The sequence below is a fragment of the Gymnoscopelus braueri genome (genome assembly GCF_963280865.1).
Source record: "Gymnoscopelus braueri genome assembly, chromosome: 24".
Classification (NCBI taxonomy): domain Eukaryota; kingdom Metazoa; phylum Chordata; class Actinopteri; order Myctophiformes; family Myctophidae; genus Gymnoscopelus; species Gymnoscopelus braueri.
In genome coordinates, this window is record NC_137626.1 from 29,751,921 (window position 1) to 29,765,120 (window position 13,200).

At 46.5% G+C, this 13,200-nt stretch overlaps 1 protein-coding gene across 1 annotated transcript in view; it reads right to left on the minus strand.

Annotated features, from left to right (window-relative positions):
- Positions 1–12,633, minus strand: part of LOC308080568 (receptor tyrosine-protein kinase erbB-4-like) — a gene marked incomplete at its 3' end in the record, with an annotated part of 485,532 nt that extends 472,899 nt beyond the window's left edge. Inside the window, exon 1 of the mRNA XM_080422462.1 lies at positions 12,544–12,633. Within this exon, the coding sequence (XP_080278588.1) occupies positions 12,544–12,619 (76 nt within the window). The 5' untranslated portion in view covers positions 12,620–12,633. The remainder of the gene's footprint in view (positions 1–12,543) is intronic.
- Positions 12,634–13,200: the final 567 nt, after the last annotated feature.

Here is a 13,200-nt window from a genome sequence, read left to right on the forward strand (position 1 = left end):
ATACCTGGGCACTTCAGGAGAGACTACCCAAATAAAATACTGGAGCACGTTTTTATCATTTTGCAGGGGTGACTGACGTTTTCGTCAAACAGGACTGGTTAAGTTGGTTAATATATGTTTGGCATAATTATGTAAATCTGCAAAGTAACTTGTAATGAGTAGTAGTATAAATAATAAATAAATTATTTTAAAAAATTGAAATACTCAAGTAAAGTAAAAGTACTTCAAAATGTTACTTAAGTACAGTACTTGAGTAAATGTACTTAGTTACTTTCCACCACGGCCTCTCTCTCTCGTTTTCTCTCTCCAACTCTCTATTCCCCTCTTCCCTGGTCGGCTGTCAGAGCTGCCACTTTCTGTCGACCACTCATTTATTACAGGTCAGTGTCGCAGGAGGGGCCATTTAAAAGGACAACGTGCCCCACCTGCGTGCACACACACACACACACACACACACAAAAGCACGCACGCACGCGTCGACGACAAGGTGTCTTGCGCTCACAGACGAATGCAAATGTAGGCACCCAATTAATTTGTGTGTGTGTGTGTCTCACACACACACACACACACACACACACACACAAGTGCAAAGACAGACAGACAGACAGAGGCGGACACAGGCTTGCAGCAGGTGCACGGCTCCATACATTTAGTCATTTCCCATTACACCAAAGCCTTTTAGCCGAAGGCTGCTGTGTGTGTTAACCAGACAGAGAAGGCATGCGCAGAGAGAGCGCACGGACATTGGTCCTATAATCGTCTATAATTAGGCTAACGTGTGTTTAAGTCAGGGGGGGGGGGGGGGTGGGAGCATTACACCTGTGAATGTGGGCTTACTGTATATACCGACCTTCAAAGTGCTGGAAGAGCGTTCCTCTAACGTTTGCTGTATTAAAGCCAAGGGAGCGAAGCCTTTTCCTGCCATGTCCACAAATGAACGACATGGAAGACGGAACAAAGTGTACAAAAACAAGTATAGGGACAGAGACAGAGGGTGTCTGGGTGAGACGGGGTGAAGTTCCCGCCCCACTACGATGGAGACAAGACTGGGGTTCGATTCTATTCATATGTTCCAAAGTTCAATGCCAAAAACATAATTAAATCGTTAATCGCAATTATTAGTGTGACAATTAATCGTCAACTTTTGCACCAACATGTTTAACCCATTAAGACCTGAAGCCGATTCTACAAATGTCTTCAAGTTCTAAATCCAGTAAACAGTATTCTGAAAAATGCATGTTTCTATATCAGTGGTGCTCAAACTTTTTCATGTCAAGGACCCCCAAAAGGAAATGTATTTTCCCGCGGACCCCCGTCTCAAAATATGTTTGTTCCAGGGACCCCCAGAAGCAAAGATTTGAGTTAAAAGTGTTCGCTTTAAAAGAGTATCTATATTCAAAGATTTTCACGATTTTTCAAAAATAGCAGATCTACAAGCTTGTATATCTGCTATTTTCGAATAGCCAAAGTATAAAATAATGCTTTTTAGCTCAAATCAAAAAATGACACAGATGCGTTCCAGGTCTTCAGGGGTTAATCGTGACAGCCCTAGGAATTGGCTTAATGAATGAATAGGACAGAGAAATATAGGCAAAACACATACATACATAATATACATACTTAATAGTCCTAACACATACAGTACACACACACACACACACACATCACACTCACGTACACCAGACATATGCAAGCTACAGATGCACCCAACCACAAATATACACACGGTCATTGCTCAAAATAAATGCTAATGCACGTAACCGATATGCATGCACAAACATTTACTGAATCTTGTAACACACACACGCACACACACACACACACACACACACAGAGCCACGCCAACATTTTCACACACAGAACTTTACCTACACAAGTACCCATGCACAACACATACTAATTTGTGGCGTAATTAAACAAATTGGCTACGCTGAATATCTGAACAGGGATTAGCGGCACAGACACAATGGCGCACACGCACGCACACACACACACACACACACACACACACACAAACACACAAAGAGAGCTAATGAAGGCCACTTCATCCGGAGTGTAGTTCTGAATATGTAACAATGCTGCAATTCAAACACTGAATGGTTTTTGTGTATCTGTGTGTGAGTTTGAGTGTGTGCGTCTGTGTGCGCACAGCGCACAAGGGTTGCCCCGAGAGACTGTAGAGGAGGAGAGGTCGAGAGAGAGAGAGAGGGAGAGAGTAGACTGCCCCAACGCTCCTGATTTCGTGTATAGAGGGGCGGGTGTATAGAGCCGGCGAGAGACTGCGCCTGATCCCATTGGTTCACCGATCTGTCCGTCAACCCCCGCCCCGTTAACGCAACATTACGAGCGACGCCCACTGCACTCTGGTTGGTTGGGAAGTGAAACACTTCCTCATACCGAGTACACCGACGGGCTGGGCCAGGCTTTTATTTTTTAGCAAAACTAAACAATAAAAGCCTGGAGATCGAGGCTAGGGAGAGAGAGATGCGTGTGTTGTGTGTGTGTGTGTGTGTGTGTGTGTGTACCGGGGTTGACAAAGGTGAAGATAGCAATCAGTGACTGGTGACTAGACCCGTCACAATTATTACATAATAATTGCCCGATTGCATTTATTTTAAGATAATCCCAATTATCCTTGCATAATCGTCGTAATCATTTCCATGTTCATACATTTTCAAAACGATTGCGGAAATAGCCAACAGCAGATCTACAAGCTGTTGTGAGCTTGTAGATTTGCCATTTCCACTGTTTCTATCTTGAAAGTATCAAGTTAGGCCTATTAAATGTCAGCCAATTCCAGTTATGCGTCGCCTAAAAGCCAAACAGAAATGTAATTTTTATTCATGTTCCAATGTTCGAGTGTGTGTGTGTGTGTGTGTGTGTGTGTGTGTGTGTGTGTGTGTGTGTGTGTGTGTGTGTGTGTGTGTGTGTGTGTGTGTGTGTGTGTGTGTGTGTGTGTGTGTGTGTGTGTGTGTGTGTGTGTGTGTGTGTGCGCGCACGCGCGTGCCTGCATAAGTGCGTGCGTGCGTCAGCCAAGGCTGACAATTTGACAAAGGTGAGGATAGCAATCAGTGACTGACTGGTGACTGGAGCAGGAACAGACGGCTGTGATGATCCGCTCTCATTTGAAAATCATAAAAAAAAGGCCAAATCAAAACCTCTATTTGGATTCTAATGACCTCCACTCTACCGGCTGAGACCAGGCAGATAACTACAGCAACTTAGAATCAGAGAGAGACAGAGGAAGCGCACACACACACACACACACGTATGCTCATCATGTGTGAACAGTACTAGTTACAGCATATTGTCCATGAGGCAAATTGGGTGTCATCATTAAAATGAGAGAAATCCGTCCTGTTTCCTAACTCTGTGTGTGTGTGTGTGTGTGTGTGTGTGTGTGTGTGTGTGTGTGTGTGTGTGTGTGTGTGTGTGTGTGTGTGGTGTGTTCAACTATTTTATCTGAGCAAACTTGTGACTAATTACAGCTCTGACAAGAGACACACAGATAGATGGGAAGAGAGGAGAGAGAGAGAGCATGCCATGCATGTGTATGTGTGTGTGTGTGTGTGTGTGTGTGTGTGTGTGTGTGTGTGTGTGTGTGTGTGTGTGTGTGTGTGTGTGTGTGTGTGTGTGCGTACGTGCGTGTGAAAGCCAGTGCCTCCCGGGCCCGGTCGTAGAATGAAAGCATTTGTCTCGGAGTGGAATTACAAGTGGCACGGAGAACAACCCCTCCAGTGGTCTCTAAGGAGTGGGACGAGCCCCCACTTCCTGGACCCTGCACTATGGATGTGTAGTACACTTCCTGGACCCTGCACTATGGATGTGTAGTACACTTCCTGGACCCTGTACTATGGATGTGTAGTACGCTTCCTGGACCCTGCACTATGGATGTGTAGTACACTTCCTGGACCCAGTACTATGGATGTGTAGTACACTTCCTGGACCCTGTACTATGGATGTGTAGTACACTTCCTGGACCCTGTACTATGGATGTGTAGTACACTTCCTGGACCCTGTACTATGGATGTGTAGTACACTTCCTGGACCCTGTACTATGGATGTGTAGTACACTTCCTGGACTCTGTACTATGGATGTGTAGTACACTTCCTGGACCCTGTACTATGGATGTGTAGTACACTTCCTGGACCCTGTACTATGGATGTGTAGTACACTTCCTGGACCCTGTACTATGGATGTGTAGTACACTTCCTGGACCCTGTACTATGGATGTGTAGTACACTTCCTGGACCCTGTACTATGGATGTGTAGTACACTTCCTGGACCCTGTACTATGGATGTGTAGTACACTTCCTGGACCCTGCACTATGGATGTGTAGTACACTTCCTGGACCCTGTACTATGGATGTGTAGTACACTTCCTGGAACTGTACTATGGATGTGTAGTACACTTCCTGGACTCTGTACTATGGATGTGTAGTACACTTCCTGGACCCTGTACTATGGATGTGTAGTACACTTCCTGGACTCTGTACTATGGATGTGTAGTACACTTCCTGGACTCTGTACTATGGATGTGTAGTACACTTCCTGGACCCTGTACTATGGATGTGTAGTACACTTCCTGGACCCTGTACTATGGATGTGTAGTACGCTTCCTGGACCTTCCTGGACCCTGTACTATGGATGTGTAGTACGCTTCCTGGACCCTGCACTATGGATGTGTAGTACACTTCCTGGACCCTGTACTATGGATGTGTAGTACGCTTCCTGGACCTTCCTGGACCCTGTACTATGGATGTGTAGTACGCTTCCTGGACTCTGTACTATGGATGTGTAGTACACTTCCTGGACCCTGTACTATGGATGTGTAGTACACTTCCTGGACCCTGTACTATGGATGTGTAGTACGCTTCCTGGACCTTCCTGGACCCTGTACTATGGATGTGTAGTACGCTTCCTGGACCCTGCACTATGGATGTGTAGTACACTTCCTGGTCCCTGCCTGCACTATGGATGTGTAGTACACTTCCTGGACCCTGCACTATGGATGTGTAGTACACTTCCTGGACCCTGCACTATGGATGTGTAGTACACTTCCTGGACCCTGCACTATGGATGTGTAGTACACTTCCTGAACTTGTAGATCGGCTATTTTCAAATAGCCTTTATGTATAGGATTAAAGTGGTTAAATTGATGCTATAGAAATATATTTTGCTGGGGACCCCCTGGAACCCCCCACCCAACTTTGAAAACCACTGGTCTAAACTGTTATTTATTATCATAATTGTATAACATGCTTTTATTCTGCAGAAAGACATTGTTTTAAAATAGAAATCCATCATGGCAGCAGATCTCCTTCAACTTCCTGAGGTGCTCAAGGTAATTCCTCATGGTACTTTGAGCAATCAAGGCATTTTCAGCATTGTAATGCGGTGGATGCCTCACGGGTGAGTTTAGGAGGTAAAAACTACCTTATCCAGCGTAAACACAGCCAGCATGTTGTCTCTGTCGGGTAGAAACCTCTTATGTCTCCCCCAAAAAAGAAGCAAAAATAGCAGATCTACAAGCTCAAAACTGGTAGCAATGTGAATTGTTTTGAGCTTGTAGATATGCTATTTTTGATACTTTTGTGTGACACCGTTTTGTTGTGTGATACAACAGATTTGTATTTGTAGGAAAACCAAGAGCAGAATGCATGGTTGCGAAATGTCCTACTTGCGCACGCACACACAAACACACAAACACCCCCACACACACACACGTACACTTTTTTAAGGGTGCATGAGAGAGAGAGAGAGAGAGAAAGAGATGGAGAGAGGTGGGCAAGGGAGAAAAGAGAGTGTCTATTAATTGAGGACATACAGAAACATAACATATCTGATGCACTGTATGTGAGCACAATATATTCCTCTGAGTAAAACACAGTTATGCTTTCCCAGCTCATAATGCATTATTGACAAAACCTCACTCGTGTTCTAATATGACCCGGACTCTTCCAAGAGAACAAACAATCAGCGATATAGACCTTATCTGAGGATGCTTGGCATTTTCACCCTAGTGAAGAAGAGAGACACATTGTATGACTTCAACAAAGAATGATACATAATGCAATGCTCAGAGGGCATGCACAGTGAACTACTGTATTCTTCTACCGTACTATAGCTAGCTATGCACCGTGTGAACTATACTTGTATTTTCCTCCTGTAGCCTACTAGAGCTATGTGCGTTTCATGGCGCTGCTGCCCTGAGTGAGATATCGCAGTTCATCGGGAGAAGGGTGACATCTGTACAACCGGCAGGGTCCCACCGGGGGGCTGGCACTGGACACTTTCAAGCACTAACCACGGCCAAGTGTGCTTGTCATTTTACCACCAAAAGGCAAGGGGAGTTCATAAGTCTCTCCCTCTGCCAAAGGAGAGAGAGAGAGAGAGAGAGAGAGAGAGAGAGAGAGAGAGAGAGAGAGAGAGAGATTCCTCGGGCTGATGGGAGATGCTTAAGGTGGCTATTGGAGTTGCCCCCCCCCCCTCTCTCTCTTTCGGCTCTCGCTTCGTGATCCTGGATGCTTTCCCCTCCCATGCTGTGCATTTGTGATTCCGCATGTAAATATTTGGCCAAATTTGCTGAACCGCCGGAACAGAGACTCCTCTGTATGGGCCGGGCGGCGGCGGCATGGGCAAACAAAATGTCAAGCCAACAAGGCCTCGTGACGCCACGGCCGGCCGGGGGCCCCGTTGCTTTTCAAACTGGCCTGGGAAGGGGAGGAAGGTCTCATGTGCCGGGGCGGGCGGGCGCGAGACAAAGACAAAAAAGCCCTGCCAGAGGACTCGCTTTTTTTTTTCCCCCGCAAGAACAAAATTTGTTCTTTGTTCGGAACTGGAAGTTCAGCGGGACAAAGATCATCTCGGCGTGAGCGGAGACTTGACTTGCCTTCGGGGGGGGGGGACGTTGCCAAAACCACACAGTGAAATCCTTGGGGGCTGTAATCCAATCGACACTGATCAGTGGCGTACCCACTGTAGAGGCAGGGGCAGGCGGTCGCCTGCCCAACTAAGATCTCCCCTCCCCTAAAAAAAACAAATAACCCGAAAGGGTGTCAATGTGTGCCTAATGTCCTCAAAGTCACGCATCCAACAAGCTTTGAACTGAGCAGATTGGACCTTCCGTTCCAGAGATAATGGCCAAAACATCTTGAAAACGGCCACTTTCGCCGGTTTTCGATCGTCGATTTAGTTGAAAAATTTTTTTGGGGGGTAATAGAGGGGGGGGGGGGGGGAATCTTGCCTGCCCTAAATGTAAATCCTGGGAACGCCACTGACACTGATATGAAGATTTTTAACGTGCAGGAGGCAACCGCTCTGCTGTCTGGGGGCCTCGTGCGAAGCGGTCCATCGTCTGATGCATCGCGTCGTCGTTTTGTAAAAGCCTTTCTGCTCAGTCCACGCCCGCAACGATTGTTCTGCCATCAGCTCCGCCTGATGATAGAGGAGGCGAGGAGCAACAACCTCACACAACTCACAGCTCAATGTCACCCACACGCCAAACTCAAATTATTATTCTCCCAGGCATTCGCCACCCCCCCCTACCCCCCCCCCCCCCCCACTCACTTTCGTTACGCTTTTGTTTAACTTTTCCTTGATCTTATTTCCCCCCCCCCCCCGTCTCTGTCCATCTGTCTAACTGCCACCACTGTTAGACGTGTGGTACACACCCACAAATGAATAGAATACGTGTAAAGATGTGTATCAGTTAACCCATTAATACCTGGAACGCATCTGTGTCACTTTAGATTTCTTTGGCTATTAAAAAATAGCAGATCTACAAGCTCATAGCGCGGCACCGAGTGCCGCGCTACGAGCTTGCAGATCTGCTATTTTTGAAAAATCGCGAAAAAATATTTTTTATATTTAAAAAAAAAAACTGTTAGGATTTAGATTTTTTTTAAAGAATCGCCTCAGGTCTTAATGGGTTAATCGAGCGCTGATACTGGCTTATCAGGCCAGTGATGTCAGAGCGCTGGGTAGGTATATAGGCGATGGCAGAGGTGACACCGCGGGAAACTGTGGAATGACATTGAGCCGCTGACTGGCTCCGGACCGAGCCGGAGCAAAAAGATGTCATCTGGCGATAGCGACGCCGGCCTAATTTAGAGACAAGATTGGATTCTCTGGTGTTCCTGTACAGTCAAATAAAGGGCTCATAGTCTAGACTGATGTTATCAAAAAGGAGCTTAATTAGTCTCTGTAATAAATTCTCATTTCGTGCACTGTTCTACAAAGCTCGAGCCAGACTGCGTGTGTGTGTGTGTGTGTGTGTGTGTGTGTGTGTGTGTGTGTGTGTGTGTGTGTGTGTGTGTGTGTGTGTGTGTGTGTGTGTGTGTGTGTGTGTGTGTGTGTGTGTGTGTGTGTGTGTGTGTGTGTGTCTCTCTCCCTGCGTGTGAGCCAAAGCGGTCAGACTACCGCCGTGTAACTCGATGTTGGCATTCGCCGGGGCCCTCTCAGCCATTCCACAGGAGAGCACATCTTTAAATGTCACCCCAAACAGTGTGTGTGTGTGTGTGTGTGTGTGCGTGCGACGTGCGTGCGTGCGTGCGAGCACACACAAACGTATAGACACCTACACGGCCCCGTACACACGCACGCACGCATATTTACAACGCAGCTGGACAGATTAGAATGTTAGAGCTATTTGTCACAGAGAGAGACAGCCAAACAAACACACAGACAGACGGACAAACTTGGCTGACAGGCAAGGCAGACGACTGACATGAAAGACAGACTGTAGCAGAGAGACAGCTTGAAGACAGACAGGCAGACCAGACGGACTGTGTACCAGAGAGTAGGGCTGCCAGTGTATCATGACATTTCACTGGACGATTAATTGTCATACAAATAATTGTGATTAACAATTTAATTGTGTTTTTGGCATTGAATGTTTTTTATTGTGGAAATAGCGACGCAGACAGACACTGTACCAGAGAGACAGCGAGAGAGACAGACAGGCAGAGCAGACAGACAGACAGAACCAGAGAGACAGACAGACAGAGACAGGCAAAGCAGACAGACAGAATAGACCACCAGAGAGACAGCAAGAGAGACAGACAGGCAGAGCAGACAGACAGACTGTACCAGAGAGACAGCGATAGAGACAGACAGAGACAGGCGAAGCAGACAGACAGACTGTACCACCAGAGAGACAGCAAGAGAGACAGACAGGCAGAGCAGACAGACAGACTGTGCCAGCTGAGAGACAGCAAGAGAGACAGACAGGCAGAGCAGACAGACAGACTGTACCACCAGAGACAGCAAGAGAGACAGACAGGCAGAGCAGACAGACAGACTGTGCCAGCTGAGAGACAGACAGAACGACAGACAGACAGACAGACAGACACACAGACTGTACCACCAGAGAGAGAGAGAGAGAGAGAGAGACACAAGCAGTGAGCTGAACAGCTCTGCAGGGCAGCATTAAATCATTACTGTGTTAAACACTATTCACTAGATCTAGTCGATGTAGACCTGTCAGCATGTCATTAATGACATCACACAACCAATCAGAGAGATGGAGAGACAATGCCTGATAGCCGGCACACACACACACACACACACACACACGTTTACATTTCTATACTTGTGAGGACATTAACATTTTAGGACGCCATTGTAAATGTCACCAAAAAATGTATATACTTTCCGTTGTGCAACACTATCGGGCACGCAACCAAGTATGAATCTGCATAACTCCACCCCCATAACCTCTAAAAGCCTAAAGACAAAAAATCTGTTCAACCATTAAAACAGCCATTTCTTTTGTGAGGACCAGCAAAATGGTCCTCCCAATGTCTATTTTCTCAAATACTTGTGGAGACACTTGTATAACACACACACACACACACACACACACACACACACACACACACACACACACACACACACACACACACACACACACACACACACACACACACACACACACACACACACACACACACACACACACACACACACACACACACACACACACACACACACACACACACACAGTCCCAAGCGGCATACTTTAGATTCCAAAACGGGCAAAATTTGCATCACAAATACAAACGAGTGCTCGGCGAAAAACGCTGAGTGTTGATTGTTAGTTCAATTAGCACTCAGAATTTTGCCACGTGAATAAATAACCACATGAGGGGGGGCCCCCTGTCTTCCCACTCATCCCTTTGGGATTGCATGCATGGGTTTTTTATTCCCTGGGGAAACGCAGGCTGTGATTCAAGCTATACCTACAATCCTGTCTACTGTTCATAGCAGCGTCTATGAGACTGGATACGATGGACCATCACCAGTGTGTAATAGCATCATCGTTTTTTTGCACTGAGGCTGGCTGGTATCCAGGCTCGCCACCGCACATAAAGCTACACTCGCTCGCATGCTACTGCCAATCCGTGTGTGTGTGTGTGTGTGTGTGTGTGTGTGTGAGAGAGATATAGACAAAGGGTGATGTCAGTTACAAATCTGAAAGAACATGACATAACGTACTATTAAGACAAAACACACACCACCACGCACGCACGCACACGAGATCAATTCCACCAAATAGAATGCTTACAGAAAGCAGTTCATACACAAAGTGTGTTCAAAGGCTATTCGAAGCAAACAAACTACCAGAGCAAACAGAAACGTCTTCCCTTCACCAAACTGCAGAGGGGTTCGTTGCACCTGCTGCACGGTTGAGCACTATTGATCAGCCGGTCTGTGAACAAAGCTTTGTGGAGAAGTTGGGCAACACGAATGTCAACTTCAAAGGATCCAATGATTATTAACTTGAATAATAGACTAGTGTGTGTGTTGCATTCAACTGCAGGGAGAAAGTCACAACCAAACACTGTTCAGAGAGGCTGCAGCATCTCTCTCTCTCTCTCTCTTTCATTATCAACCTTCCAGAATGACACGATGCTGAAGAGCAAGCGGCGACATTACAATCTAAATCTAACGTGTTTCTTTGTATCAGTGGTTCTCAAACATTTTCATTTCAAGGACCCCCAAATTGACACTTATTAGCCCGCAGACCCCCATTTGAAAAGATATGCCAGGGCCAGCAGTGATTCTCAACCATTTAAATTTCAAGGACCCCCAGTTTGACATGCATTAGGCTACGGACCCCCATTTAATGGCATTTCTATCTTTGGGACCCCAATTTATATTGTAAATAAATCAATGTTAATTTAACTGTGAGAGTGCACAGGTCCATTTGGTTCCATTAGTACAATCTCTGAGTTACATACCCCATAACGGGTCCATTTGGTTCCCAACTATCAATCATTTAGCTGGGGACCCCCTGGAACTCCCCCAAGGACCCCTGGGGGTCCCCGGACCCCACTTTGAGAACCACTGTTTTATATGAAGTGGTCATGAGAAGAACGCACACCAGGGGGCATTTTGTTAAGAGCTTAATGCAACCCATTTCAAGATGCTCTGTAGTTTTGTTACACGGAATCATAACTAGTAATGCCTCCGAAACAAGTTCAGTCCAGACAGACAGTAGCAGCCAATAGGAAATGTTATGTCCTGATAAAAAGGACATAACCCATCATATCAATCAATCAATCAAAGCATGCTTTCTTTTCAAATGAAATGACAACCATGATGATACAGTCAAGACAGCGCAGATATTTCAAGACTTGACACAACTGTTTAACAGAAAACATCGAACATGAATTAGCAGCATGAAGCCCCTTTGATAACCCAGTCTAATAGATGAGGAATGTTATATTCTGAGTTGAGGATGGGGGGGGGGGCTGACTGACTCACTGCATAACGGGGACAAACACATGAAACAACACTTGTCAGTTAACGTGCAACGGGAGTTTTGGCTCGCCTTTTACGCAGCGCCTGAATGCTCCAAGTCAGTTAGTGTATTATATAGTACAGTGGGGGTTTTTTTTTCAACCTTTTTCATATCCAAGGTCCATTCTTTATTCGGCATTTGAGCCACGGACCACCGTATGATGATATTTAGCCTCTCAGACCCAAGACTTAGAATATTTTGTAGTCGTTGGATATGATTTCGTCCATCAATACATGCTGTATTGATGTGGTATCAGGAGAGACAGCAGGCAAACGTTGATCAAAATAACAATTCCTCTACATTCTATTTGTGTAGACTTCTTGTAAATTAAGTGATGCAGATGTTTAACAATAATTTAACTCTTGAGAGTGTAAAATGAAACCAAATGGACCCGTAAGGGTCCATTTGGTTTCATTTTACACTCTCAAGAGTTAAAGATCTCCCTAATAAGAGTCCATTTGGTTACCAACTCTCCATCATTTAGCTGGGGACCACCTGGGACCCCCTCAAGGACCACGGTGGTGAGTCGCATCACGGCGACTCAAAGCCCCCTCACACACACACACACACACACACCGTAGATCGGATCATCAAACCATCATCAGGAGCAACGCACCACCACCGGGAGGCTATTAGCTCTCTTACCCGGAGCAATTATGAACCATGAGTGCTGCGTGTGTGCGTGCGTATTATCAATGTATGTATGTGTGTGTGTGGGTGTGCGCGCGTCCCTCACCTGACTGTGTGGCGGCGGAACGGATCACGGCGACAGTGACGAGGAGCCACCGGAGACACGAGGACAGGAACTTCATCTTGGTGAAGGTGACAGTTGTTAACTCCAGTTTAGAACTCACATGTCCTCCGATTAGGAAAAGAAAACAAAAAAGGTTATCCCCGTTTTCAAAAGAGATTAATAAAAAATAAATAAAAAATAAACGAAGGGTCCGTTTGGTCCCGGTCCGGGGAGGAGGGGGGGGGTCGGGTCTCTTTTCTTGAGAAATCCCTGTCAAACCCCGTGCCACCTCTCTCTCTCTCTCTCTCTCTCTCTCCGTGCGTGCGCGCGCGTCCTCCTGTCCCTCTCTCTCTCTCTCCCTCCACGGTCCCTCAAACAAACCGTCGCGGTGGTTTAGAAGAAGTTGAAGAACCAACTCGCCTTGTTTTGTTGTTTAGTCGCTTTAACTGACCAAATGTTTGGATGGGTTTGGATCAGCCGCTGATAGTCTCATTACCCCTCTCTCTCGCTCTCTCTCTCTCTCATACACACATACACACACACACTGCCATAGCGCCCGGTGCATGGCTGAGAGAAGTGGGGGGGGGGGTGGTGGGGGGGTCTGGAGAGGGGTGGGGGGGGGGGGTGGTAGAGGGGTCTAGACACACCCCCTCGTTACGG